This window comes from Neopelma chrysocephalum, unplaced genomic scaffold, assembly GCF_003984885.1.
Source record: "Neopelma chrysocephalum unplaced genomic scaffold, ASM398488v2 Primary Assembly neopelma1_96814, whole genome shotgun sequence".
NCBI lineage: Eukaryota > Metazoa > Chordata > Aves > Passeriformes > Pipridae > Neopelma > Neopelma chrysocephalum.
In genome coordinates, this window is record NW_020925458.1 from 1,615,025 (window position 1) to 1,639,526 (window position 24,502).

Below are 24,502 nucleotides of genomic sequence, written 5' to 3' on the forward strand. Positions count from 1 at the left end.
TGAGGATGGGACTGAACCGTTTTAAGGAAGTGTTGGAGCAGCGTGGGTTGTCTTCTGCTGAATAGCTGCAAGAGTGTCTTTTCACCAGTGAGGATGGGAAAATTAATTTACTGTACTTCTATAAATTTTGTTTGCCAGCAGAACACAGAAGTGATGGATGTGATCTAGAGGATTTTACTGGTATCTGTCAGCTCTGTTATCCTCTTGTCACTCTTCGTTGAAGTTGAAAGAGTTCTGGATAACTCATTTGTTTGTCTTTTGTCTGTATGCTCAAATGCAGGCATGCATATTTTCTTTCACTGTTTCTGCTTTTTGAAATATTACCTTAAAACTTGTTAAGTTCAGAAGTTTAGAAACCTAGAAATTGTTGACTCATTTTAAAGTATTTTTCCTCTTTTCCAGTCCTTTATCTTATTTAATATCCCAGATTTGTAACTCTTGTGTCTCCAGACTGTCAACAGTTACCAGAATTGCAGAAACTTTTCTGGGAGCTGTGTGTTTTTGGGGTCCCATTTTTTTTTTTCATCTGTCTATAAAATTAAAAAGTCAAATGAATTGAGACAGCAGCATTTTGTTTATTACATGTAGCCCATGCAGAGGGATAAATAATAGCATGGGAAGAGGAACTGAATCCTTTTCCACCTGGCTGGCTTATGTGGGTTTCTGATGCTGCTGTGCTGTCACATTGGTCATAGGTATGACTTCAGTATGACTGCAGTATCCCTGATACTAGGTAATTGGTCTAATCTTGCTAAGTATTGAAGCTTTCAGGGAAAGAGGTCAAGCCCCAAAGAAAGGTAGTTTTGTTTTTGAATGTCACAGTGAAGAAACACCAGATATCTTTGAAATGTTCAGCAAACGTGAGTTAAATTAATGTGAAAGATAACCTTCTCTTTTTAAAAAAATGCATTTCTGATGCATGGATGGCTTTTTCTTTCCTTTTTTCTTTTTTCCTTTTGAAAGAGTTTGTCCCAGGAGTAGCCAGCATAGAGATTTTGCGGCAAGTGGTACTTGATTCGACTTTTAAATACTACTGTTAATTTTTTTTTCCCCAGAGTGAATCTAATGTATCGACCAGGAAATTTGCCATGAAGTCCAGATTCCCAGTGTTGCCCTAGGAGAGGAGTGTTTGTTACTTAAAGAGGAGGTTGGCTGGGAGTAGTTCTTGGCCCATTACTTGATTTTTGTCCTTAAATCAAATGCACTTTTTCCCTTTCTTTCAGATCACCAGGTTTTGGCATGTGTCTTACTGCAGAAACCATCAATGGCACTATTCTCAGCGCTGAGCTAGCCTCAAACCCTCAGGGCCAGGGAGCAGCTGTGCTTCCTGAGGAACTGGGCCAGAATTGCGCTAAGCTGTTGCTTGAGGAGATCTACAGGGTAAGTGGCCAGTGTTTTGTGTCTATAGCTGTAGGGGAAGGAGGTGATGAAATTGGTAAAGGAAGAGGTGTCTTGGAGGCACCCTCAGACAGGCTCAGATCCAAACAAAGAAATGATCTGATGCTGCCAATGTCTTCTTCATCCAGGTAAAGAGTAGTTTTGAATGGTTCCTTTAACAGGGTGCTTTTTAAAGGCCATGTTATATCCAATGTCCAAGAGATGTTACTATGAATCATAGTAATGGCAGATTTTTCTTTTCTTGCTTTCTGCCTACAACAGAATTCAGTTAGCTTCACATGGGCTTTTAGAGTTTTTTAAAGAAGTTGGATGGAGAATATAGTCAATGCTTCTAAGCTAATGGTTGGAATGGAGCATTATAAGTGGGAGAACACACAAGGGAGAAGAAGAGAAAAAAAAAACCAGCAGGCCTCTGTGTTGACCACTTTGTGATGATGATGACAAAGTCAAATGTCCTGAGATCTGTTGGTTGCATGGCTTGTTGGAAAGCAGCTAGGACAGTGTTTGCTTAGGAATTTTAAGTGCATCACAGTTTTTCACAGCATTCTCATTTTTTTAATTACTAAAATGATTTTAATTTGTGGCAAGACTTCTAGTGGAAGAGCGGTTTTCAGTCTTTCAAATGATTTGGCAAACAGCACACTAGTGAGTTTCTGATTTAATAAAAAACCTACCTGCTGCTTTTGTTTCATATCTCCACAAATGTTAAAATAACTAGTTTTTAGTATTGACATAACACATTTGGCCTTTAGGAGGCAGTCATCTACAAATAATACTCAGTGTTTAAAAAAAAAAAGTAGTTGCTCTGGACTGTAATTAGCTGAGAGGAGTTTGCAAAGGGTTAAAAATGCCATCATTGAGATTCTGTATTAGGGCATGTAGTCAATGATAAAAATGCCCCTCAACCTTATAAATCACATCCATACCTGTAGCAGTTTGTTTATTTATGACCATGTTATCTTTTCTTTTCCCTTCATCTCTTTGAATTACGCAAATCCTTCATCTGTTTGAATTACCAACTTGCCCCTTTTTTCAGTCTTCCGTTAATATTTTGTCTTTGCACCGTGTTGCTAGAGGACTTTCTTTTTGTAGCCCAGAGTTCTTATCTCATAGAAATACCACCAATAAATATTCTCCCTGTGTTCCTGGGTACTGTCTAGGCCCCTTGCACTTCAAAGTGCATGTATGGAGAATAGTCACAACTAGTGACTGAAGCATCTGTCTATTTCTACACTTATGTAGTGTTAGGTAGCTATTTTTATTTGAGGGGTGAATTGTAAAATCTTTCAGTTTCCTGCCCCCTCCCTGAAAAAGAAAAAAACAAACAAAAACCCCAAAACTGAAAAAAACCCCACCCAACCTAAACTAAAATCTAGTATATTTGTTGCTTTGTATAAATGTTTTGGTAAACATCCTCAGGCAGTCAGATGTTTGGAGACATCAAAAATCCAATTTTCAGATACTTTTATCAGCAGCAAGAAGTATCTTTTCCTTTAAAAACCATCCAGCACTTGACAGATTGAAACTAGTGAGGAAATTTGTCCGGATATTATGCTTTGTTCAGAGTCAGATGTTAGAGAACTTCTGAAATGAAAGTTTCAAGATGGAAAGGCTTGAACTAGGTAGCTTTCTGCTTCAGTGTGCTGCAGCCATTTGAATGTGCTGAGTCAAATTTTGCAAAGGATAGCAAGGATCTTGACAAGAAAAAAACATTTGAGGAGGAAACAGGGTCAGGCAAGTCTTTGAATGAAAAAGTAATAGGCTGTGAGGATTCAATGTCTTTGAGGATCAGATCCTCTGCAAGTGAGGGTGTTAGCTGTGGCCTGCTATGGTACTGCTGGTGCTCCTGGAAGAGTCTTTTATGTGTGGGCCACTTGAGTCCAAAAGTGACTGACAAGAGTTGAGCAGTGTACAGACTGCTGTCCTCCACTACAGCAGCTCACTGTGGAAAAGTTCTTGTTAGCATTCTATTAGCTAAGTGTGTTGCTTATCCACTGGATAAGCTCAGTCCTTATTTAGTGAATTCCTCACTCCCTCTGTCATAGGCAGTATGGTAGGGTTTGTTATGTAGTTTTCAGAATACGCACTTGAATTTATATATGATACACATGGTCATATAGCACTAGCCTGATATTTGGGAAGATGTAGTTTCTTTCTCATTTTCTCTCTCTTGTATTTTTTTGGTTGGTTGGTTGGTTGGTTTGGTTTTTGTTTTGGGGTGGACTTTTTTTGGGTGTTTGGTTTTTGAAGGTTTGGTTTGTTTTTTGGAGTTTTTTGGTTAGGTCATTTGAATCTAGTGTTGACCCCAGAGAGGATATAAAAACTTCTTGCAATGTGTGCAGTGTTTGTTTAGTTTGAATATACCTTTTTTTTTCCCCCCTATGTTTCTTTGCCTAGGTAGAATGTTTAATGAAACTAAAAATTTGGGAAAGCAAGAACAGATTGCTCTGAACAGATAGTCTTTAAGTCCTGCTCTCTTTACAGGACCTACTCACTGAATACAGGGCTCAAGGGAGAATTTCTTTTCCTGTGTTTAGATCTGCTCGTTTCTCTATCTGTGTTTTTGCCTGTGGGTATTGTGCTGCAGGAGCTAGGGAGGGTTGACCAGAGAAGGGCATCCTGAGAGCACTGTAAAAGGGCTTTGACTTCTCTGTAAAAGGGCTTTAGCTGTTCAGGTCACCCACAAATCCGTTGGAGTTCATTACTGTTTAAAGGAGCTCGGGGACATTTCATAAAGTGCTTGCTTTACCTAGGAAATCTAAGGATTTGAGCCTTGAAACGTTAAGTGCTAAATGGTCCTTTTACTAAGCCTTAAAAAAGAAATGAAAGAGTTTGTATGATTCTTGGAATTGTGGAGCTTTTTTTATGCACATTTGTTCATGAAAGATGTCAGAGCTAATTGACTGTTAATAAACAGAACAGCGCTAATTGCAGTGACTCTTGTGAGAGAGGGCATGGAGTGACTGACTAGTCTTGTCATTACAAATCCATATGCAATTCTCTCTGAAGCTTAATTGTAGAAGGCCAATGAGGATTTTAACTCTTGTCTTTGAAAGGAATTGTTTATGGGAGCTTTATATAGCAAGCAATTGGAAATTGCAAATGGAAAGACCTGGAAGAATTAGAGAAGGATTTAATTTTTATATTCCTTGCAATCATGAAAAATAGGAGAGACTGCAATACTTGTTTCAGGCTGAACTCTTTAATGAAGAAAGGCCGAGTTGTTAGGGGACCTTGGAGAGGCAGGAGGGCTAAGGATGTTGGTTTTATTGAACTAGAGCTAAAATGAGTGAAGGATTTCACTTAATTTTCCAGATGGCCTTACTTCAGTTTGGCAAGAGTCTACTCCATTTTTCCCGAGAGAGAAAAAAACAAAAACCAAGACACAAACCCTCTGCAATAATTTTTACCCTTTATGTAAGAAATTCTTGAGACGTGCAAATATGTACCGCACGGGTAACGGAGGAAATTGTGTGTATGCCAAAATATAACTGATACTAAATCAAAGGTCAGAAGAATAATCCTTTTTGAAACACTGTTGTCCAATAACCAGAGTTGTGATATATATATATGTACATATCAGTTGTGGTATTTATATAGCAACATTTCAATATGGATGGGATTTTAATGATTTGTGTCTAATTGTCACATCTTGCCAGATTTGGCTCTGTTGTCAGTAGAAACAATAATGGAGAAACTGCTATAGGCTGAATTAATAGAGCCTAGAAGCTGCATCCTAGGTTGGTAATGAGTGCCAGGTGTTTTGGAACAAGTGTACTTTGGCTCCGACTTTGCCTATCCCATTTCTCTTGGGAGGGTTGTTTTTGATTTTGGACGCTTGAGTAAGTGGCAGCTGGACTGAGAAAAAAAAGCTTGGCCTCCTTGGGAGTGTGTAGTCCTTCATTTGGCAGAAGTTACTGTTCTGTCATTAGATTACAAGCAGTTGCTTAATTTCAGTGTCTGACAACTGATTATGCAGGAATGGTATTGCAAATGAGTGGTTTAGGTCACTTAAATCACCAGGAAAGGTGATTTATAAAGAAGGCTTTATATCAATTTGTTGAAGTGCAACAAAGTTTGATGGCAAGGTTCACTCTGTTGCGCACTACACAGATGAAGTGCACAATGATTTACGTGGAGAGCAGGGATGCAAAAGGTAAGGATGGAAAAGGGTAAGAGAGATCCTCCTTTGGGTCATGATAGTAGACCCCTTCCCAAACTAGCCTCAGATTTGATCAATGGTTTATGTCTAAAGGATATAGCAGCATTTATTCATTGACTACCAGGATGTTGACAGAATCAAATGCCTCTATAAAGTGCCTGTACAGCAGTGCACGCAATACGGGGAACAAACAGGAGGAACTAGAGATCTGCATGCCCTCACAGGGCTTGGATCTCATTGCAGTTCCAGAGACATGGTGGGATAGCTTCCACCATGGAATGTTGTCATGAAGGGCTATACACTGCTTAGGAGAGACAGACCAGGAAGGCCCTCTATGTAAGCTCTGTCTTGGGGTGGATGATGAGCAAGTAATGAGCTTATGAGTTAGGATAAAAGTTGACATTTTTGTGAGTGTTTGCTACAGGCTCCCTGATCAGAGGGAGAAAGCGGATGAGGCCTTCTACAGGCAGCTTGAAGCAGTCTCAAGTCACAGGCACTTATGGGGGACTTACCCCCTTGTTCTTATGGGGGACTTTAACTACCCTGACATCGGCTGGAGAAGCAACACAGCAAAGCACAAACAGTCCAGGAGCTTCCTGGAAAGCATTGGTGACAACTTCGTGTCACAGAGAATGGTGTGCTGCTTGACTTCATACTAGAAAACAGGGAAGGCCCTGTTGGAGATGAGAAGGCTGGGGCAGCTTTGGCAGTAGTGACCATGAGATTGTGGAGTTCAGTGTTGGATAAGTAGAAAGCAGGGCAGCCATTAAGATTACAACCATGAACATCAGACCAGAGACTTTAGACTCTTCAGGAATCTTTTTGGAAGAATTCCATGGGAAGAGGCCCTGCAGAGAAGAGGCGTCCAAGAAAGTAGGCTGATATTCAAGGGTCATTTCCTCCATGCTCAAGAATGGGGCGTCTCAATAAGCAAGAAATTGGGCAAAGGGGGAGAGAGATCTGCGTGGATGAATAAACAACTCCTATCATTACTCAAGGAAGGAAACACACAGGAGATGGAAGTAGGGTCAGGCCACTTGAAATGAATATAGAGACATTGTCAGAGTAAGTAGAAATGAGACAAGGAAAGCCAGGGCCCACATGGAATTAAATATGGCCAAGGATGTAAAAGACAACAAGAAGGGCTTTTTCAAATAAAAATAACATCAATAACAAATAACATCAATAACAAAAGGAAAATAAAGGATAATGTGGGCCCAGTACTAAATGGAGAGAAGATCCTGGTAAGAGAGGACACGGAGAAGGCAGTTACTGAATGCCTTCTTTGCATTGATCTTCCCTGACAAGATCAGCCCTTAGAAGTCTCTGACCCAGGAGACAAGGGAAAATGAAGGGTGGAAGGAAGACTTACCCTTGGTCAAGGAGAATTAGGTTAGAGAACACCTAGGCAAACTTGACATTCGCAAGTCCATGAGCCCTGATGGGATACATCCATGAGTGTGAGAGAGCTGTTGGACACCACAGCAGGCTACTCATGATCATCTTTGAGAGGTGATGGCAGTCAGGAGAGGTGCCTGAGGACTGGAAGAAAACAAATATCACTCTGGTCTTCAAAAAGGGCAAGAAGGTGGACCCAGGGAACCACTGACTAGTCAGCCTCACCTCAGTCCCTGGAAAGGTGGTGAATCCTTGTTCTGGAGGCTGTCTCTATCCACACAGAGGATGAGAAGGTGATGAGGAGTAGTCAGCATGGAAGGGGAAACATGCTTGACCAATCTGATTGCCCTCTATGATGAGACAACTACCTGGATGGATGAGGAGAGAGTAATAGATATTGTCTGCCTCAATTTCACCAATGACAGGCTTTTGACAGTTGTCTTTCATAACATTTTCACAGGTAAACTCAGGAAATGTGGTCTGGATAAGTGGACATTGAGGTGTATTGAGAACTGGCTGAATGGCAGATCCCAGAGGGTCATAATCTGTGGTACAGGGTCTAGTGGAGACCTGTCACTAGTGGTGTCCCCCAGGGTACAATACCAGTCCAGTATTGTTTAACTTATTCATAAGTGACTTGGATGAAGGGGCAGAGACCTCTTCAGTGATAACACAAAGCTGGAGAAGTGACCAATACCCCAGGGGGCTGTGCAGCCCTTTAGAGGGACGTTGACAGGTTGGAAAGATGGGCAGAGCAGAACTGTCTGAAATTCAACAATGGCAAATTTGAGGTCCTGCACCTGGGGAGATATAACCCCATGCACCAGTACAGGCTGGGGGCTGACCTGCTGGAAAGCAGTTCTGCAGAGAAGGACCTGGGGGTCCTGGTGGACAAGCTGTCCATGAGCCAGCAGTGTGCTCCTGCAGCCAGGAGGGCCAATGGTGTCCTGGAGTGCATTAGGAAGAGCATTGCCATGAGGTCAAGGGAGGTGATTCTACCCTTCTGCTCAGCCCTAGGGAGGCCACATCTGGAGTGCTGTGTCCAGTTCTGGGTTCCTCAAGACAAAAGAGACATGGAGGTCCTAGAGCAGGTCCAGTTGAGGACTACTAAGATAATTAAGGAACTGGAGCATTTCTCTTACAGGGAAAGGCTCAGGGAGTTGAGTCTGTTCAGCCTTGAGAGGAGATGGCTGAGAGGTGACATCATCAAAGTCTCTAAGTATATGAAGGGAGGGTGTCAAGAGGATGGAGTCAGGCTCTTCTCAGTGATGCCAAGCAATAGGACAAGAGCCAGTGGGTAGAAACTGATGCACAGGAAGTTCCACCTAAACATGAGGATGAACTTTACTGTGTGGATGACCTTGCACTGGAACAGATTGCCCAGAGAGGTGGAGTCTCCCTCACTGGAGATATTTAAGAAATGTGTGGACACAAGCCTGTACCACGTGCTCTAGGATGACCCTACTTGAGCAGGGAGGGTTGCACCAGGTGACCGCACTGCGGTCCTTTCCAACCCGACCCATTCTGTGATTCTGTAACTAACATTTACAAAATGATTCAGTAGGATTTACTATAAGCACAGTAGTAACTTAACTGTAAATCCAAGATGGCAACATTCATACTACACTTGCTATAGCATATTCAAATCAATTCACACATGCACACACATAGACACAAAGAAGTATATACAAAGGTACCTGCTAAAAATTCCTCTCAAGTTCAGTGAAATACATCAGGTGCCTTCGCACCTCTCAATGAGTGAAGGGTCAGTCTTGAGAAGTAAGAGTTTCAGCCCAGGTCTCGTCAGCAGCTTTTGTGCAAGGGGGATGTACCACCACGAATGGGCATAACAGCACATTCCTTTTGCACAAAAAAACTGGTGATGACTGACTCATTGCAGCAAGAGAGCTTATGTAAGCAGCTAGGATGTGATGGATGCATTGTGTTTTGATATATTGTTTAGGACATGATTGTCTCCATGCTGATGGAAGCTTTTGTATAAATTTGGTCATAAAAGTAGATGTTTTATAATGTTTACAGATTTAGAAAAACAAAAATCAAGCTCAGAAAATTTAGTTTTCATCCAAGTGATAAGGAGCATTTTGAATTATTAACTGAGCTACAAATACAGAAAGTCCAGTGTCAGGAATACTCCCTATGAAACTCTCATCTGCTTCTTGTTTCAGATTGGCAAATACATAAAGTGCTGCAATTCATGGTATCTTCAGAGGCATATGAACTATAATTAATACCTCCTTTAAATTTACTGCAAGGAAATTCTTCAGTGTTTACCTTCTGTGATGTTAAAAGATATTAGGAGGGATGGGAGGAATGTTTAATGTGACCTTGTTCTGGGTTTGTTTTAATTCTGTTCCTTTCCCAGCCTGCCATGTTAAATTAGTTTGTCATTGTTACAAAATCTAGATTTCTATCTTCTTGGCCCTTGAAAATTGGGACTGATATTTCAGCCTTTTAAGTGTATCTTTTTCCTTTATTACTCTCCTCCCATCCCAATTTCTGGTTTGTACAGAAATTAATTATTAAAACATTTTGGTTTGCAGGGAGGCTGTGTAGATTCAACAAATCAGAGCCTTGCTCTGCTTCTTATGACCCTTGGACAACGGGATGTTTCCAAAGTCCTGTTAGGACCTCTCTCTCCATACACGTAAGTTGTTTTGTTCAGTTTAATTAAGCAGTCTTGTTTTAATTCATTAGCACAGCTATTTTTATATATAAAAGACTTTGCCTGTGGTTATGAATAGAACAACTTGTACCTGACTTCAAATGAGACAAGTGGCGTAAGTTACCTAGAGTTTATTTCTGCATGTTAGATGATTATTCCCTTACTGTTCTATAATTCTCTGTTTCTGAGAATTGCAGAGACGGAGTTTATTGATGGTTCTTGACCTGGATTATATGTTTACATCAGTTTGCTTTTGTTGCCTAGTGTACACTAATGTGTTTTCCTAGTGATCTCTCTGTAGCTGTGTCATTAAATGTCGTATTTCAAATGGCTAACCAAATTCTAAAGCTGTGATTGTCCGTAAGAAACAGCTGAAGACTTTAATGCATGGAGCTATGTGCTACTTCAAAGTTTTACTCCTCTTGGGCAGCAGACTTCTATCTAGTCATTCAGTCTCAGTTTTTATTAAAGCTTTGTCTGCTGCTGGTAGTTGTTCAGAGGAGAGAAAAAGACTAAATTTCTTACACAGCTAGTTGTAAACACAGGTTACAGAATCACAGAATCATCAAGGTTGGAAAAGACCTCCAAGATGAAGTCCAACCTTTGAGTGAACAGCACCTTACCAATTAGACCATAGTGCCACATCCAGTCTTTCTTGAACATTTCCAGGGATGGTGACTCCACCACCTCCCTGGGCAGTCTGTTCCAGTGCTTAACAACCCTTTCAGTGAAGAAATTCTTTCAGATATCCAACCTGAGGCCATTTCCTCTCATCCTGTCACTAGTTACTTGGGAGAAGAGACTGGGCCCCACTTGACTATAACCTCCTTTCAGGTAGTTGTAAAGAGCAATAAGGTCTCACCTGAGCCTCCTTTTCTCCAGGCTAAACAACATCAGCTCCTTCAGCCATTCTTCATATAATTTACTCTCTAAATGCTTCACCAGCTTTGTTGCCCTTCTCTGGAAACGCTCCAGCACCTCCATGTCTTTCTTGTAGTGAGAGGCCCAGAACTGAACACAGGATTTGAGGTGCAGCCTCACCAGTGCTGAGGACAGGGGGATGATCACTGCCCTGGTCCTGCTGGCCACACTATTGCTGACACAGGCCAGGATGACATTGGCCTCCTTGGCCACCTGGCCACCTGGCCACCTGCTAGATCGTGTACAGCTGCTGTCAACCAGCACCTCCAGGTCCTTTTCCACCGGTCAGCTTTCCTGCCACTGTGTCCCCAGCCTGTAGCACTGCCTGGGGTTGTTGTGACCCAGGTGCAGGACCCAGCACTTGGCCTTGTTGAACCTCATACCACTGGCCTTGGCCCATTGATCCAGCCCATCCAGAACCCTCTGCAGAGCTTTCCAGTGCTCCCACTCAGCTCGGTGTTGTCTGCACACTGACCGAGGGTGCACTCAATCCCCTCATCCAGGTCGTTGATGAAGATGTTAAATAGAAGTGCCCCCAGTACTGAGCCATGGGGAACACCACTGGTGACCACCCACCAGCTGGATGTGGCACCATTCACCACTACTCTCCCGGCCTGGACATCCAAACAGTTTTTTACCCAGCGAAGAGTGCACCTGTCCAGGCCATGGGCTGTTACTGTAGTTCCCTTAATCCTCCTTCTGACTCTTCTCATAGATGGGCATCACACTGGCCGACCTCCAGTCCTCCGGGACCTACCCGGTTAGCCCGGACTGATGATAAATGATAGAGAGACTCATCCCATTTGACTCCATAGACATATGAGTGTCCAAGTGGAACAGTAGGTCACTAAAGGCTTCGTCCTGTATTGCAGGGAGGCTATTCTGCTCCTAGTCTGCTCTCCTCTGGTTGCTCTGAGGGTAACTGATCTTCCCATTAAAGGCTGAGGCAAAGAAGGCATTAAGTACTTCAGCATTTTCCTCATTAGAGATCACATCCGATAAAGGATGGAGAATTTCTTTGGCCCTCCTTTTCTCATTAATGTATTTATAAAAACACATTTTATTGTCTTTCACAGAAGTGGCCAGATTGAGTTCTAGCAGAAGCTGTTTAGGGAAAGAGCATCCAGTATCAAAAATTTAATTTGCTTTATCAGGCTTGCAAGTGATTGATTAGATCACAATTATTCCTAGAGACTGAGCAGTTTTTCTTAGTCAAATGAAGGCTGGTTTGTTTATCTGACAATGGCATCAAATAATAAGACTATGAACTGTCCTTTTTCGGTTATCATGGTACCGGTGCTGTATACGTGAAAGGTACAGTACTGTGATAACTGAAGAATGGTGGTGCCATCACATGAGAGCTAGAAATTGCCTAACTGCTCTTCTCAACCTCTGATACCTTGGAAGCAACATTCATCAGATTTTGAGGGGAAGACAGGGAAGTGTCCCATTGCACAGAGGTGAAGTAATCCCCTGTAAAGTAAGTATTCATGTGAAAGGCTTACAAAGAGTAGGTATTAGTGTTTTAAGTGCACAGTTAGGCATGTGAAACAATTCCATCACTTGTCATTGTCCAGTCTTTTTTATTTTTTAAAACTTTTTTTTTGTTGTGCTATGAAAATCAAGCAAACCCAGTAGTTTATTTTGTAAGTGGGCTGATTTCAAATTGGTGGGTCGTCACTTCTTCCAAGCTAGGTATGTGCGGCAGGGATAAATGTCAGGAACACTCACGCTGGAGCAGCAGACCATAAAGTCTGTGATTCTGTGAGAATGTGACTCATCAGTCCTTTGAGGATTTACGCAGAGAGAACACAGCTTTCTATGCAGCAGCCCCATGCCATTTGTAAGGCTGCTTATAAAGGGCTGGTAAATTTGGCTCCCGAGCAACTCATCAGATGCACAAGCTTATGAAGTACATTGTAGTACTGTCACGTTCCCTAATGTTGTCCCTTCTTTCCTCTCTTGGTGCTATGACATCTCTGCATTTAACACTCCCACAGTGCAGAATCTGAAGCTATTTAAAAGCCATGTTATGCTAGATTGGCTTCCCTATCTACCATACTGTAGCATGTAGCTCTCAGCTACAGTTGGGAGCACCCCATGGGTACATGGTGCTTCGGAATATGGCATCAGAATGAGGAAATTTCTCCCAGATTTGTGTGTTTTCATAGAAGCATCCTTTGCCCCAGCTAATGGTGGGTAGCAGAAGGGCAGGCAACACCTTGAATAGGCTGTCCTGAGTGGCACTGAGGATACCTGTCCCAGAAAGACCACTTGGCCAATGGCCATCTGCATTATCCTTTTCTTATCATTCAGATATCACAGAAGTAAGTGCCTCTGTCAAGCTGAGCTTAAAATCAAATGCAGTGTGCTGGCTCTGCCACTGACTCAGAGGTCAGTCTGGCAGGACAGACCTGTCTGCATGCAGGTGGATTGGCTTGAGGTAGGCATTTGTGAAGGACAGCAACAGGAAAGCCTGAGGAGTGCCCCAACCCTTGGCTTTGCAAGGGCTTAGGGGCTACAAGGGGAGGGGCCAGGGTGCCTCTGTCCAGCCAGGCTGACACTTTCAGTTGTCCCCCTGCCTGGCAATGCCCTCCTCCAGCTCCTTGGGCTGTCTTCTCCCAGGAAGATCTCTGTCAGTACTCTGGGGAGCAGTGCTGGGGCTGCCGGTGCTGCCAGGCAGAGCACTGTGCAAGTCCTGGGGCAGTTGAACCAGGGAGGCATTGCTGGTGCACAGGTCTTCTCTCACACTGGTCTGTGAGTTGGTTGCTTTGCCCTGACACATGAAGTGGTTGTGTATCTTTTGGTGTTCCTTAGCAGACTTTTTACTCTTTTTTTCTTACTTTATTTTGGTTTGGTTTGGTTTGGTTGTTGTTATTGGCCATAAGGAAAACCTCTAGTGTGGCTCATGTAGCTGTCCCTGGGCCTAAGGTGCAGTGTTCAGCTCTGCCTTGCTCTTGCCTGAACACACAGTGTAAATTTTCAGCAAAATAAACCTTCTGTGTATCTTCCACCCCCTCTCTCAGTCTTCTAGTCTGTGCCTGTGTGTTTGGTGCAGCCTGCACTATTATTTGAGGTGCCCACACGTGATCCAGATCAACAACAAAGCTTTTACAAACCTGCTTTCTGCTGCGCTTCTGTCATGTACCTCTACCTTCCCCCCTCTTTCTCTCCTATTTCTAGGGCTCTTACCACTTGTGCTTCTACTGCTACAAGACAAAGCTGGCTTTTTGCTGCTTCCAAATTCTCCTCTGGTGTCCCCAGGTAGCCTCCCTTTTGATTCCACTCCATTGAGCCTTTCCCACATACATGGGCGCTGATATGTGTTTTTCACTCTGCCTTCATTGAAAAGGGAGAAGAAGCAGAGATACATGATAACCCACCTATGTGCAAAGAGAAGTATGGACTCAGCTGATCCCACTAACATGTTGCAAAGTTTGTTCATCAGCTTTTAGGGTTTTTCTCTGAGCCTCTGGCTCCACACTGCATTTCATTTGTACAGTTTATTCTGTGCCCTCCTTGCAGTTCAGCATGTCACTCCTGCTGTTTTACACTTGGCTGCTTTCATGTCATGCTACCAGAGGGCCCAGCTAAGGAGAACGCTGGTACAGAGCCTGTTGCCTGTCAGCTTTACTGAAGCATTTGTGCCAGCATATGCCCATTTGCTTATTATAGCTGCAACCAGAAACCTAGCGGTTGGGGAGGCATGGAAGAAAAGGTGTTTCTTGTTTCTTTCTTTCAACTGTTAAATCCATTTGAGAGATGAGAGAGCTGGTGTCTGTGCTGAGGCAAGTTACTAGCCTGGGAAGGTGCAGTAGAAATGTGTACATAGCTTTGGGAGCCATGTGCCCACATTCGCCCTGCAGAGGCATTCAGCAGACTGCCCCAGAGATAACTCTTAAGTCAGATCATCCCAAGCACAGACCAGTATAGGTAAAGCAGCCTTTTATTGTCTGGCTCCTGCCATTTCCCTCCTCTTCCCATGCGTCTGAGCACAGGAACATCAGCATGCCTAGCTGAAGTGGATAAGGCAATTTCTGCTCCTGTGACTTTCATTGTGCTTATTCACAATTTCTCTGAACAGGAGCTGCCAGGAGGCTTTCAGAGGCCTCATGATGTCACTGTGGGGACCGTCCTATCCTCTTGGTCTCCTTTTGTGGGTACTTTCTCTTGATTTGTTGTAATGATGGATGTGTGATTAGCTTGCAATTATGCTTTCAGCATGCAGAGCAGAGGCTTTTTTCAGACTGCCAGACAAGCAGATGTGTGAACTGGATCCTATTTCTTTAAAGGTTAAACTTAAACTAAGAAAAGCACATACCGATTGCTGGAGGAGATTAAACCATAGTTCAAGACTGCAGACCTACTTGTGGCCATGACTGAAAAAGACCAAACCTTTGTTAGGAACAATTACAAATTTTGTATTTGTAGTCTTTCGGTGTAATTGTTTATTCCCTGTTTTGGAGAAGCCAGTAGAAATGTTTTCTTGCCATTTTTGTTCTTTTTTCTAATAGTTTTTCCTGTCACTTGTTCTCCAGTCAGTGGTGTTTAGGAGCACTGTGTCTGTTTAATTTCTTCATGCCGTTCTTTCTAAAATGATGAAAGGAAAATTAGTTCTGGTTTTTTGTTGGGTTTTTGTTGTGGTTTTTTTTTTTTAAATGAGAAAACAGGCAGAAGTCTGACTCTAAATGTGATTTTAATGGAACATTTAACTAAGAATAAGTGGGCAAGTTAGTAGTACAAATCAAACTCATGCTTTAGGATCTCTCTTCTTAAAGTATGCACCCAACCTTCTGGCTGTCCCTGTTTTGCTTTTATTTCTGCTTTAAACATTGGGAGGGGGAATGGAGTACCACTGGTTGGTATGGGATTCATATAGCCCTGATGGAGAATCAGCATCATGAGTAAATGACCTTGCCTGGCTACATTTCTCTCTTTTTTCTTCCCTCACTGTTTTGTCTTGCTATGTTACCAGGCATTCCTCTCTCTGCTTATAACAAAGAGTGCAGTGGTTTCAGTAGGGATCACTAGCCACTTTTACAGCATAAGTGAGAACAGTGTCTAGAGCCTGTAGGTTTCTTTCTCTTTACTAAGCAAAGCTTTTGTGTTTCATTCACTGTGTTCATTGCTGGGATCAGTACATACTGCTAATGGGCTTTCTGTTTAATTTCTTAAACTGTGTTGCTTTCTCTCTCTCAGAATTGAGTTTCTGCGACACCTGAGAAGCTTCTTCCAGATCATGTTTAAAATTGAAATAAAGACCCCTGAGGAAGAGCACGTGGGCGGCGAGAAAGTCTTAATGACCTGCGTCGGCATTGGATTTTCCAACCTTAGTAAAACTATAAGATAAAAAATATCTGCAGACTTCATAAAAGACGGAAAATGGTGCAAAGATCTAAAAAAAACTATCTGTCTCTGTACTTATTCTGGCATAGGAAAACCTGTGATGATTCCAGTGCAGAGGTACCCAAGCTTGCTGCATGTAAACAATAAAGCTGACTTTAGGCTATTTAGACCTGTGCTATTTATAAATGCAATGCCAGGATTCTGTTCTGCATGGAGTGGCTGTCTGGAGTGTCAGCTGGCTTGGGACTCTTTGCACTGTAATCCACTGAATGGGACACAAGTGCCTCATGTCACTGTGCCCTCAAACCATAATGAGGTGGGTGCTCTGGTTTTGTGAACCTACTGATTTCACTCTTAGCTTTTTCTGAAAGCTTTAGGTAGAAAGGGAAAACAAAATTAACCAAAACAGGCTTTGTGGTGCAAAACAAATGATCACAACAGAAATATTAAATTCTTGAGGTAATTGCAGATATAATATTGGCATGGAAATAAAAGTAAACATGTGACAATAATTATTTGTTCATACATTGCACATGCATAGAATTTGTCAGATGCTTCACTCCTGCTTACATTGACTAAGTTGCAGTTTCACAGGAAGAATAAAATATCTGTCTTTTATTTTTCCTTAATGTTAGAATACTGCAGAAGAGATCACAGCCTATACTGACTTGTTTTAGCCTCCTTTGCAAAGATGGGCATGGGAGGACAAACCACCATGACAGATTTAGGCTTATCACATATATTCTTTTTAGGTTTGTTTGGCATGCCATACACCACAGCTCACAGTTAGCTGTGAGAGGTAGTAAAAATAGCTGTAGGTTTTGAGGGACAAAAATACATTCAGTTACACCATCATGTTTTGTGCATCTGCTCCCTTTTGAAAGTGGGGATAATTGTGTATGGGCATTGCTTGGATTGACAGATGCAAAAAAGTTTTCACTGGCATATAAATATTTACCCAAGAAAGGCTTTTAGTAGATTCCAGGCAAACATGCTGAAGTTAATTCTGAATGGACACAGGGAGAGAAATTTGTATTTGACTGCAGACTACACTTAGTGTGTCTGGAGTAAAATAATACTGTGTCAAAAGCTGGTATAGAGAGAGAGTAAATACTAGTGACTGTGTTATAATGGTCTTACAAACTTTGATGCCATTGTAAAGTGGGCATTACCTCTGTAATATGAAAAATGTATATTGGACCCAAAAGGATTTTAATCAAATGCCTAACTTTTTGTCAGTGTTTTGCTAACTATTGCAGGCCGTGGGAGTAATTTTTGTACTGTACTTTGTTCTTGTTGCAATCTGTCAAACGTGTTTTGGAAAAATAAAGTATTTTTTTCCTAAATAAGATTTTATTTCCCTCTAAAATAAAACAAACAACAACAAAGACTGAAAGCTTTTCCCCAGCCCTGTAAGATGGCACTTCATAAGATAAATGGCTATTTTGAACTGATACATGAAGAAAGCAGCTTTGGGAGTTGCCAGAGTGGAAAGAAGGGAAAGGGTGAAGCCTTTCTTATAATTGAGTTATCCAAAATTTGATTTGCAGCTAAGGAAATCCTAAATAAAACAGTAGAATGTGAAATAAAATAACTTGACTATATTTTTTAAATTTCAGGTTACATTAGAAAAAATATGTGGGCAAGAAAGAATTTACCTTGCTCCCTTCTGTCACCTGTGCAGTGAAAAAGCTAGAAACTTTAAGAATTAAAATTACCTTGAATACAGGGAGCCACTGATCCAAAAGATGAAATGTACAAGCTAAGAATAATAGCCACTAGAATAAAAATATAAAGCTTACACTGATTAAAGCTAAAAGTTTATGGCACAGCTCAGATTTCCAAAATTGCCCTAAGTAAAAACTTCAAAAATCAAAAACCTTATTATCTTTAAACTTAACTTTGAAGCTGCAAGAGTTTTTCTAAATGTTCCACTTGCACCAAACATAGAAAAGGCAATGTATTGCCCAGGTAGCAGATTCTTCAGCAATAATTACGTCATAAATTTATCTGTACTTAACCTCGTTGTTAAAGTCGGACTGCAACCCTTTGCCCTGCTGCAAATTGCGTAGCTCTACAGCACAATGCTTGCTGTGACCCAGAATTTGCTTGTTGTTTACAGAGAAAAAGATAGGTATGTGAAACTAATATACTTTTCCAGAACAGCCACTCTGGAGAAACAGGAACAATTCCAGAGGAGGTTTTAGGTAAGAGCTTTCTTAAAATTGTTTAGCCGCCATAATCTGGGAGAAGCATTGAGAGGAAACCCTGCAGATAAAAGCTGTTTGTTTATCAGGAGAATAGCAATTAACATCTGTTTTGGTGCACACAAGCAGCAAGATAGTTCAGTTTTAGAGGTGGACAGAAGAAATTAATTTTTGGTGAAAACAATTCACAGTCTTGGTAAGGATGGTAAGGATGATTGTTACTAGGAGACACATCTTTCATCTCAGTCCATCCATAGCAGAGTAATATTCAGATGACTTGAATTTGAAGTGATTAGCTGTACATTAATAATCCTGTACTCTTTGAGCTATCCATCAGTGATTTAAACCCTTTGTGTGAACAGCTCTGATCACAGAATGGTTTGGGTTGGAAGGGACCTTAAAGATGATCTAGTTCCACCCTCTCCAACTAGGTTGCTCAAAGCCCCATCCACTTGAACACTTCCAGGGATGGGGCATTCACAACTACTCCAGGCAACCTGTTAGAGCACCTCACCAACTTCACAGTAAAGAATTTCTTCCTAATACCTAATCTAAACATACACAAGCTTAAAGCCATGCCCCCTTGTCCTGTCACTACATGCCCTTGTAAAAAGATCCTCACCAGCTTTCCTGTAGGCTCTGTTAGGTACTAGAAGGTGCTGTAAGGTCTTCCCTTCTCTTCTCTAGGGTGTACAATCCTAACTCTCTCAGCCTGTCCTTGCCAGCCAGGAGGAGAGGTGCTCCAGCCCTCTGAGCATCACCGTGGCCCTCCTCTGGACTTGCTCCAACAGGTCCAAGTCTTACAGTGGGGGCTCCAGAGCTGGATACAGCACTCCAGGTGGGGTCTCAGGAGAGTGAAATAGAGAGGTGGAATCACCTCCCTCAACCTGCTGGTCACATTTCTTGTGATGATGCACAGGATAATGGTTGACTTTGTTAGCTGTGAGCGCACATTGCTGAGACATATCAATAATACCCTAATAATATCCCCTGATTTGCGATTGCAAACCTTTCTACTTACAGGAAGCTTTAGGGTTGAATCATAAGAAGGACAAGGTATGAGAAGGGACTAATTAAATAAGTGTTTTGTAATGTGCATTTTAATTGCAAAAATTGTAACATATGAGGAGGGTGTGAAGAACACAGAAAATTGATTTGGGGGAGAATTAAGCAGAATACCTCATTAAATTGAGAATCTCTTCCTTTAAACTTGCTGTATTGGTTTTGAGTGGCCAAGTTTTGGTAGCAGGAGGCTACCAAAAGCAGGGTAGCAGGGGTGGCTTCTGTGAGAAACTGGCAGAAGCTTCCCCCATGTCCGACAGATCCAATGCCAGCTGGCTCCAGGGCAGACCCACCACTGGCCAAGGCTGAACCCACCAGTGACACTGGTAGAATCTCTGGGACAATATGTTTAAGAAGGAAAAAAAAGTTTGTGCAGTTGTAATTGCACTCAAAGAAGAGCAAAGTGAGAATATGTGAGAGGAACAACTATGTAAACACCAAGGTCAGTGGAGAAGGAGGAGGAGGAGGTGCTTCAGGCGCTGGAGCTGAGATTCCCCTGCAGCCCGTGATGAATCCCAGAATCCTTAGGGTTGGAAGGGACCTCTGGAGATCATCCAGTCCAACCCACCTTCCAAGGCAGGGTCACCTAGAGCATGTGACATGGGAACATGTCCAGGTGGGTTTTTAATGTCTCCAGAGAGGGACACTCCATGACTTTCCTGGGCAGCCAGTTCCAGGGCTCTGCCACCCTCAATGCAAAGTTCTTCCTTGTGTTGAGGTGAAACATGTTGTGTTTTAGTTCAAGGCCATTGCTCCTTGTCCTGTCGCTGGACACCACTGAAAAGAGTCTGGCAACATCCTCTTGGCACCTGCCTTTGAGATATTTTTGTGCATTAATGAGATCCCCTCTCAATCGTCTCTTCTCTAGACTAAACAGGCCCAGCTCCCTCAGTTTCTCCTCATGAAAGAGATGCTCCAGACCCTTAATCATCTTTGTGGCTCTCTGCTGGACCCTCTCCAGTAGCTCCTTGTCTGTCTTGCACTGAGGAGCCCAGAACTGGACACAGTAAAGACCATGGTGAAGCAGGCTGTCCTCCTGCAGCCCACGGAGTTTAGTGGGAGTGCAGAGATCTACCTGCAGCCCATGGAGAAGACCCACCCTGGAGCAGATGGATGCCTGAAAAAAGGCTGTGAGCCTATAAGAAGCTTGTGTGGAGCAGGCTTCTGGCAGGGACTCGCAGATCAATGGAAAGAGGAGCCCAGGTTAGAGCAGGTCTCCTGAAAGGGCTTGTGACCCTGTCAAGGACCCACGTGGGAGCTGGCTGTTCTTTAGGTTCTGTACCCCGTGGAAAGGGCCCCACATTGGAGCAGTTCATGAAGAACTGCAGCCCATGGGAAGGACTCTCGCTGGAGAAGTTTGTGGAGAACTGTCTCCCATGGGACAGGCCTCACTGGAGCAGGGGAAGGAATCGTTTCCCTGAGCAGCAGCAGAAACAACCTGGGATGAATTGACCATAACCCCTATTCCCTGTCTCCCTGCAATGATGGAGGGCGGGGGGTGGGGTATAGAGCCCAGGAAGAAGGGAGAGGTGGGGGAAGGTGATTTTACGATTTGGTTTACTTCTCATTATCCTGCTCTGAGTTTGATTGGTAATAAATTCAAATAATTTCCACAATCGAGCCTGTTTTGCCTGTGATGGTAACTGTTTTGTGCTCTTTCCCAGTTCTTAACTCATGAACCTTTCATTATATTTTCCCTCCCTGGTCCAGTTGTGGAGGGGAGTGATAGAGTGGCTCTGATGGGCACCTGGCGTCCAGACAGTGTCAACCCACCACATTTGCCTAACAGGAAAGGCTCCCACAGTGGTGACATGAAAAGTGGTTGTAAAATATGCCCTTACCTTACAGCCACTTCCATTTTTGTAATAATTGTTTTTAAACTTTCTTTTATGATGCTATGATGGTAGTTTGACTGCATCTTCTGTGGTTATGTCACAAAATTCATGTTAACTTGCTGGACAGGATCTGGAGTAAAAGAGATTATGCTGAAAATAAAATTGTTTCAGTCCAAGCCAGTGCACTTTACGAAAGGCATATGACTAGAAGCCAGTGCAATAACTTTCTGGGGAAGCACACAGTAGGTAAGTTAGATAGGCCAAAACAGTAAGTATATGGCTGTCTTGGGTAATGTTTTCAAAATGGCATTTATGTTACTGCCAGAGCACAGATACTCACTCTCTTCTTCTCCTTCCCCATGGGTGATATTATGAGTCAAATGGATTTTGTTTCAAGACACTGAGGCACAATTCTGCTTTTGCAAGCTCCGACATTCACTTCCCCACTTTTCAATCATACTCTTGAGACAGTAACAGGATGAAAAGAGAAAGAAGAAGTACTAGTTTTCAGGAAGCATAATTTTGCCTATGAGGTTTTTTCTCTTTTTTTTCTTTTTTTTTTATATTGTGTGGCCATTTCCAGGATGTTGTTTTATATGTCTGATACGTGTCCATTTCTATTTAGTCTGGCTCCTAAATCTCACACAACTGTGTCAGGGCAACTCTAAACAAAAGTGTGGAAGGAGCATCTTTTGCAGTTACTGCTTAGGTCTTGGTAAGCTATGCCTTAAAAGATCATTCTTGGCGGGATATATATAGCTTTTCTTGTGCCCGGTCTAGGAGCAACACCGACAAGCTCTGAAAAACACCTATAACCTGTTTTCAGTGGGAGAGGTAAAGACAGAAAGTCCTGCAGGGAAGAGAGTGTGTGGGCTGAACTCTGGGGTTACAGCATTGTATAAGTAATGGAAGTAAGCCATGTACTGTGTCAGAGCATCACAATGTCCAAATAGAACTTGGGCAAGATACAAATTGAGTTGTGACATTGTTACAAGACAGATCTATTAGGTTGATTTGTAGTAAACCTGTAGCAATAGATGTTAGGTGTGAGTGCTAATCTCTTTCCTGGAACAGTAAGATTATATATACACACCAAGAAGAGTGCCCAGAGCTGTATTCCCTGTGTACTACCGAGTATAGAAATAACTGTGTATGTAGGGGGCAATAAGGAGACCCACAGAGAAAACCTTGTTTAAACCGGTATCAATCAAGGATATAACCACAAGAAAACAAAGGCCAAAATATGTTCTTTACATCAGGGTGAATGGTGGCTGGGTGCCCATGGAAGTGAAGTTGCAACCACTCTGCACAACTGTGCACACAGAGGTAAATCATTGTCATTTTTCCTCATGTTGTATGTCTGGTTGTCACCCATCGTTCCCTGTATTTGTTTGGCCACACTTCCCTGGCAGCCTACACTGTGCTGTTCACACAACAAACATCGGTACTCCTTCAACAGTGAGTGCATGGTGAAAACCTGTAGGGTCCTTGTGGAGACTGATCCATGTGAGGTACCTGGTGCTTAACCATGGATGAGGTAGTAGGATAAAGGGCTTGATTCCAGTGATGATTACTACATGTGAGTGACACATCCCATTATACAAAATGTAACAGGGTCAGTAGAGCACCAATGTTTACAGGATGCCTCAAAAGTCACACCATTTGAGAATAAATGTCTTATTCCTCATCACACTTCAAGCCTGCCACCACCCTGCTCCTTGAAAATTACATCTTTATCAATCCTAAATTGTCTCTATGGATAAGAAAAAAATTTGCTTTAGCAACTATTTGTATAAATGTAATATATTCTTTGAACTTCTGATGAATGTAGATATATTCTGTAATTTAAGACTGTAGTCTTAACTTTGGGACCGACAATCTTCTTCATGTGTCTGGAAATGTACTGATTAAGCATAAAAGACTAAGCATCTGCAAGCTGGGTCTAGCGAAAAAAAAAGGAAAAAAGAGAGAGGAAAGCCCCAACCTTATTGGCTTGTTTGTGTGTCAGCATTCAGAAGGTGCCTGATGCAGTAGGACTTCCTGAGAGATTTGTTTAAGTATGTGCAATTAGAAACACATCTAAACATCCAGGATGTGCCTGTGGGCACGGGTTTTGATTGCAGAATGTTTCTGAGCACAGAATGTGTAAAAATCTACTTCATAATTCAAGCATAATTCAAGTGTATTATCCACTATTTTTGCCTTGTTCTTTGTGACTTAAGTAATCTATGTAATATACATATCCACAATAAATCAGGGCTAAATAAGACAGACTAGGAAATTATGTTCCTGTTTCTTTTGGAAATACGTTTGTCAGGCTGTTAATAAAAATATTGTTTCTTCATCCTTCACTATTAATGTCAATAGCAACTTTTGCCTTGGAATAGCATCAAGATCTTGTTCTAGTCTAAGTAATGATGCATGAATTCAAAGTGAAGAGCTGTTCTGAAGGATCAGGCTTTTTCCATGGTATGTAGAGCATCTTAGAAGAACAGGCTAGTAGACAATACACAGTCTTCTTAACAGTTTCTTTCTCAACAAGAGGGTGAGGGGGGCTAATCTAAAGCTACATAACCTGGGGCCAGATGTGGCAACTGCCTACAAAGGTTTTCTAATTTCAATTTCAAAGTACAAATGAAGAATGAAAGTCTGTTTCAGCTTGCAGAGTTAAATAAGATTGTTAGCAGATTTTTTTAATACTTGAAATTTACATACAAAGTAAAAGAGAGTGTAACTAATATCCAAGGAGAAGGATACATCCTATTACCCTTCTCTTCTTTCCTCAGTCTCACAGGTTTACACAGAAAAGAGCAATTTGGTCAGAAATTATTGAATAGCTGTTGAGCCATTGTAAGGAAAACACAAGAAATTGCCAAAATCCTCACTTGCTTGACTGAAACAGAGTAAAATCTTAACCATGCTTATGTTCATGGCATTTTCTTCACTGACCCAGCTTTCAAAGAAAGAGCTGCTATGAGAGAACTTGACTGAAAGTTCTCTTTTCACATCTTTTCAGATTTCAGTAGTCTCTCATTGATTTCCTCTGCCTTATGTCTTCTCCAGACAATAACAATGTTATTAATTAATAAACTGAGTTGTTATTGCCAAGTCATAGGCATATAAATATAAAAAGGTACATTGTTCGCATTCACGTAATGAAATTCTTGGCTTTATGGATTTTTATTGTCTGCTCCAAAGTCTGTGTTTTGGAGAACTGCTTTTGTGCCTGTGGTATGGAAGAACGAAGTGACTCAGTGGTATCCCACAGGGAGCTGGACTAGAAAATATCAAGACTCACAGATTCTTAGATTTGTGGAAACATTTGCCTTACATTATTATGTCTATAAGTATGTTGTGGCTCTATAGCTCCAAATATTCCTGTCTTGTTTTTCCTCTTTTATTTTTTATGTTGGAGTTTTTTGCTTGTTTGTTGGTTGGTTGGTTGGGGTTTTTTGTTGGTTGGTTGTTTGTTTTTTGTTTGGCTTTTTGT

At 42.0% G+C, this 24,502-nt stretch overlaps 1 protein-coding gene across 1 annotated transcript in view; it reads left to right on the plus strand.

The window, feature by feature from the left end:
* Positions 1–17,248, plus strand: part of RCL1 (RNA terminal phosphate cyclase like 1) — a 32,623-nt gene extending 15,375 nt beyond the window's left edge. The window contains exons 7-9 of the mRNA XM_027709553.1: positions 1,224–1,380; positions 9,520–9,623; positions 15,762–17,248. Of these exons, the coding sequence (XP_027565354.1) occupies positions 1,224–1,380; positions 9,520–9,623; positions 15,762–15,912 (412 nt within the window). The 3' untranslated portion in view covers positions 15,913–17,248. The remainder of the gene's footprint in view (positions 1–1,223; positions 1,381–9,519; positions 9,624–15,761) is intronic.
* Positions 17,249–24,502: the final 7,254 nt, after the last annotated feature.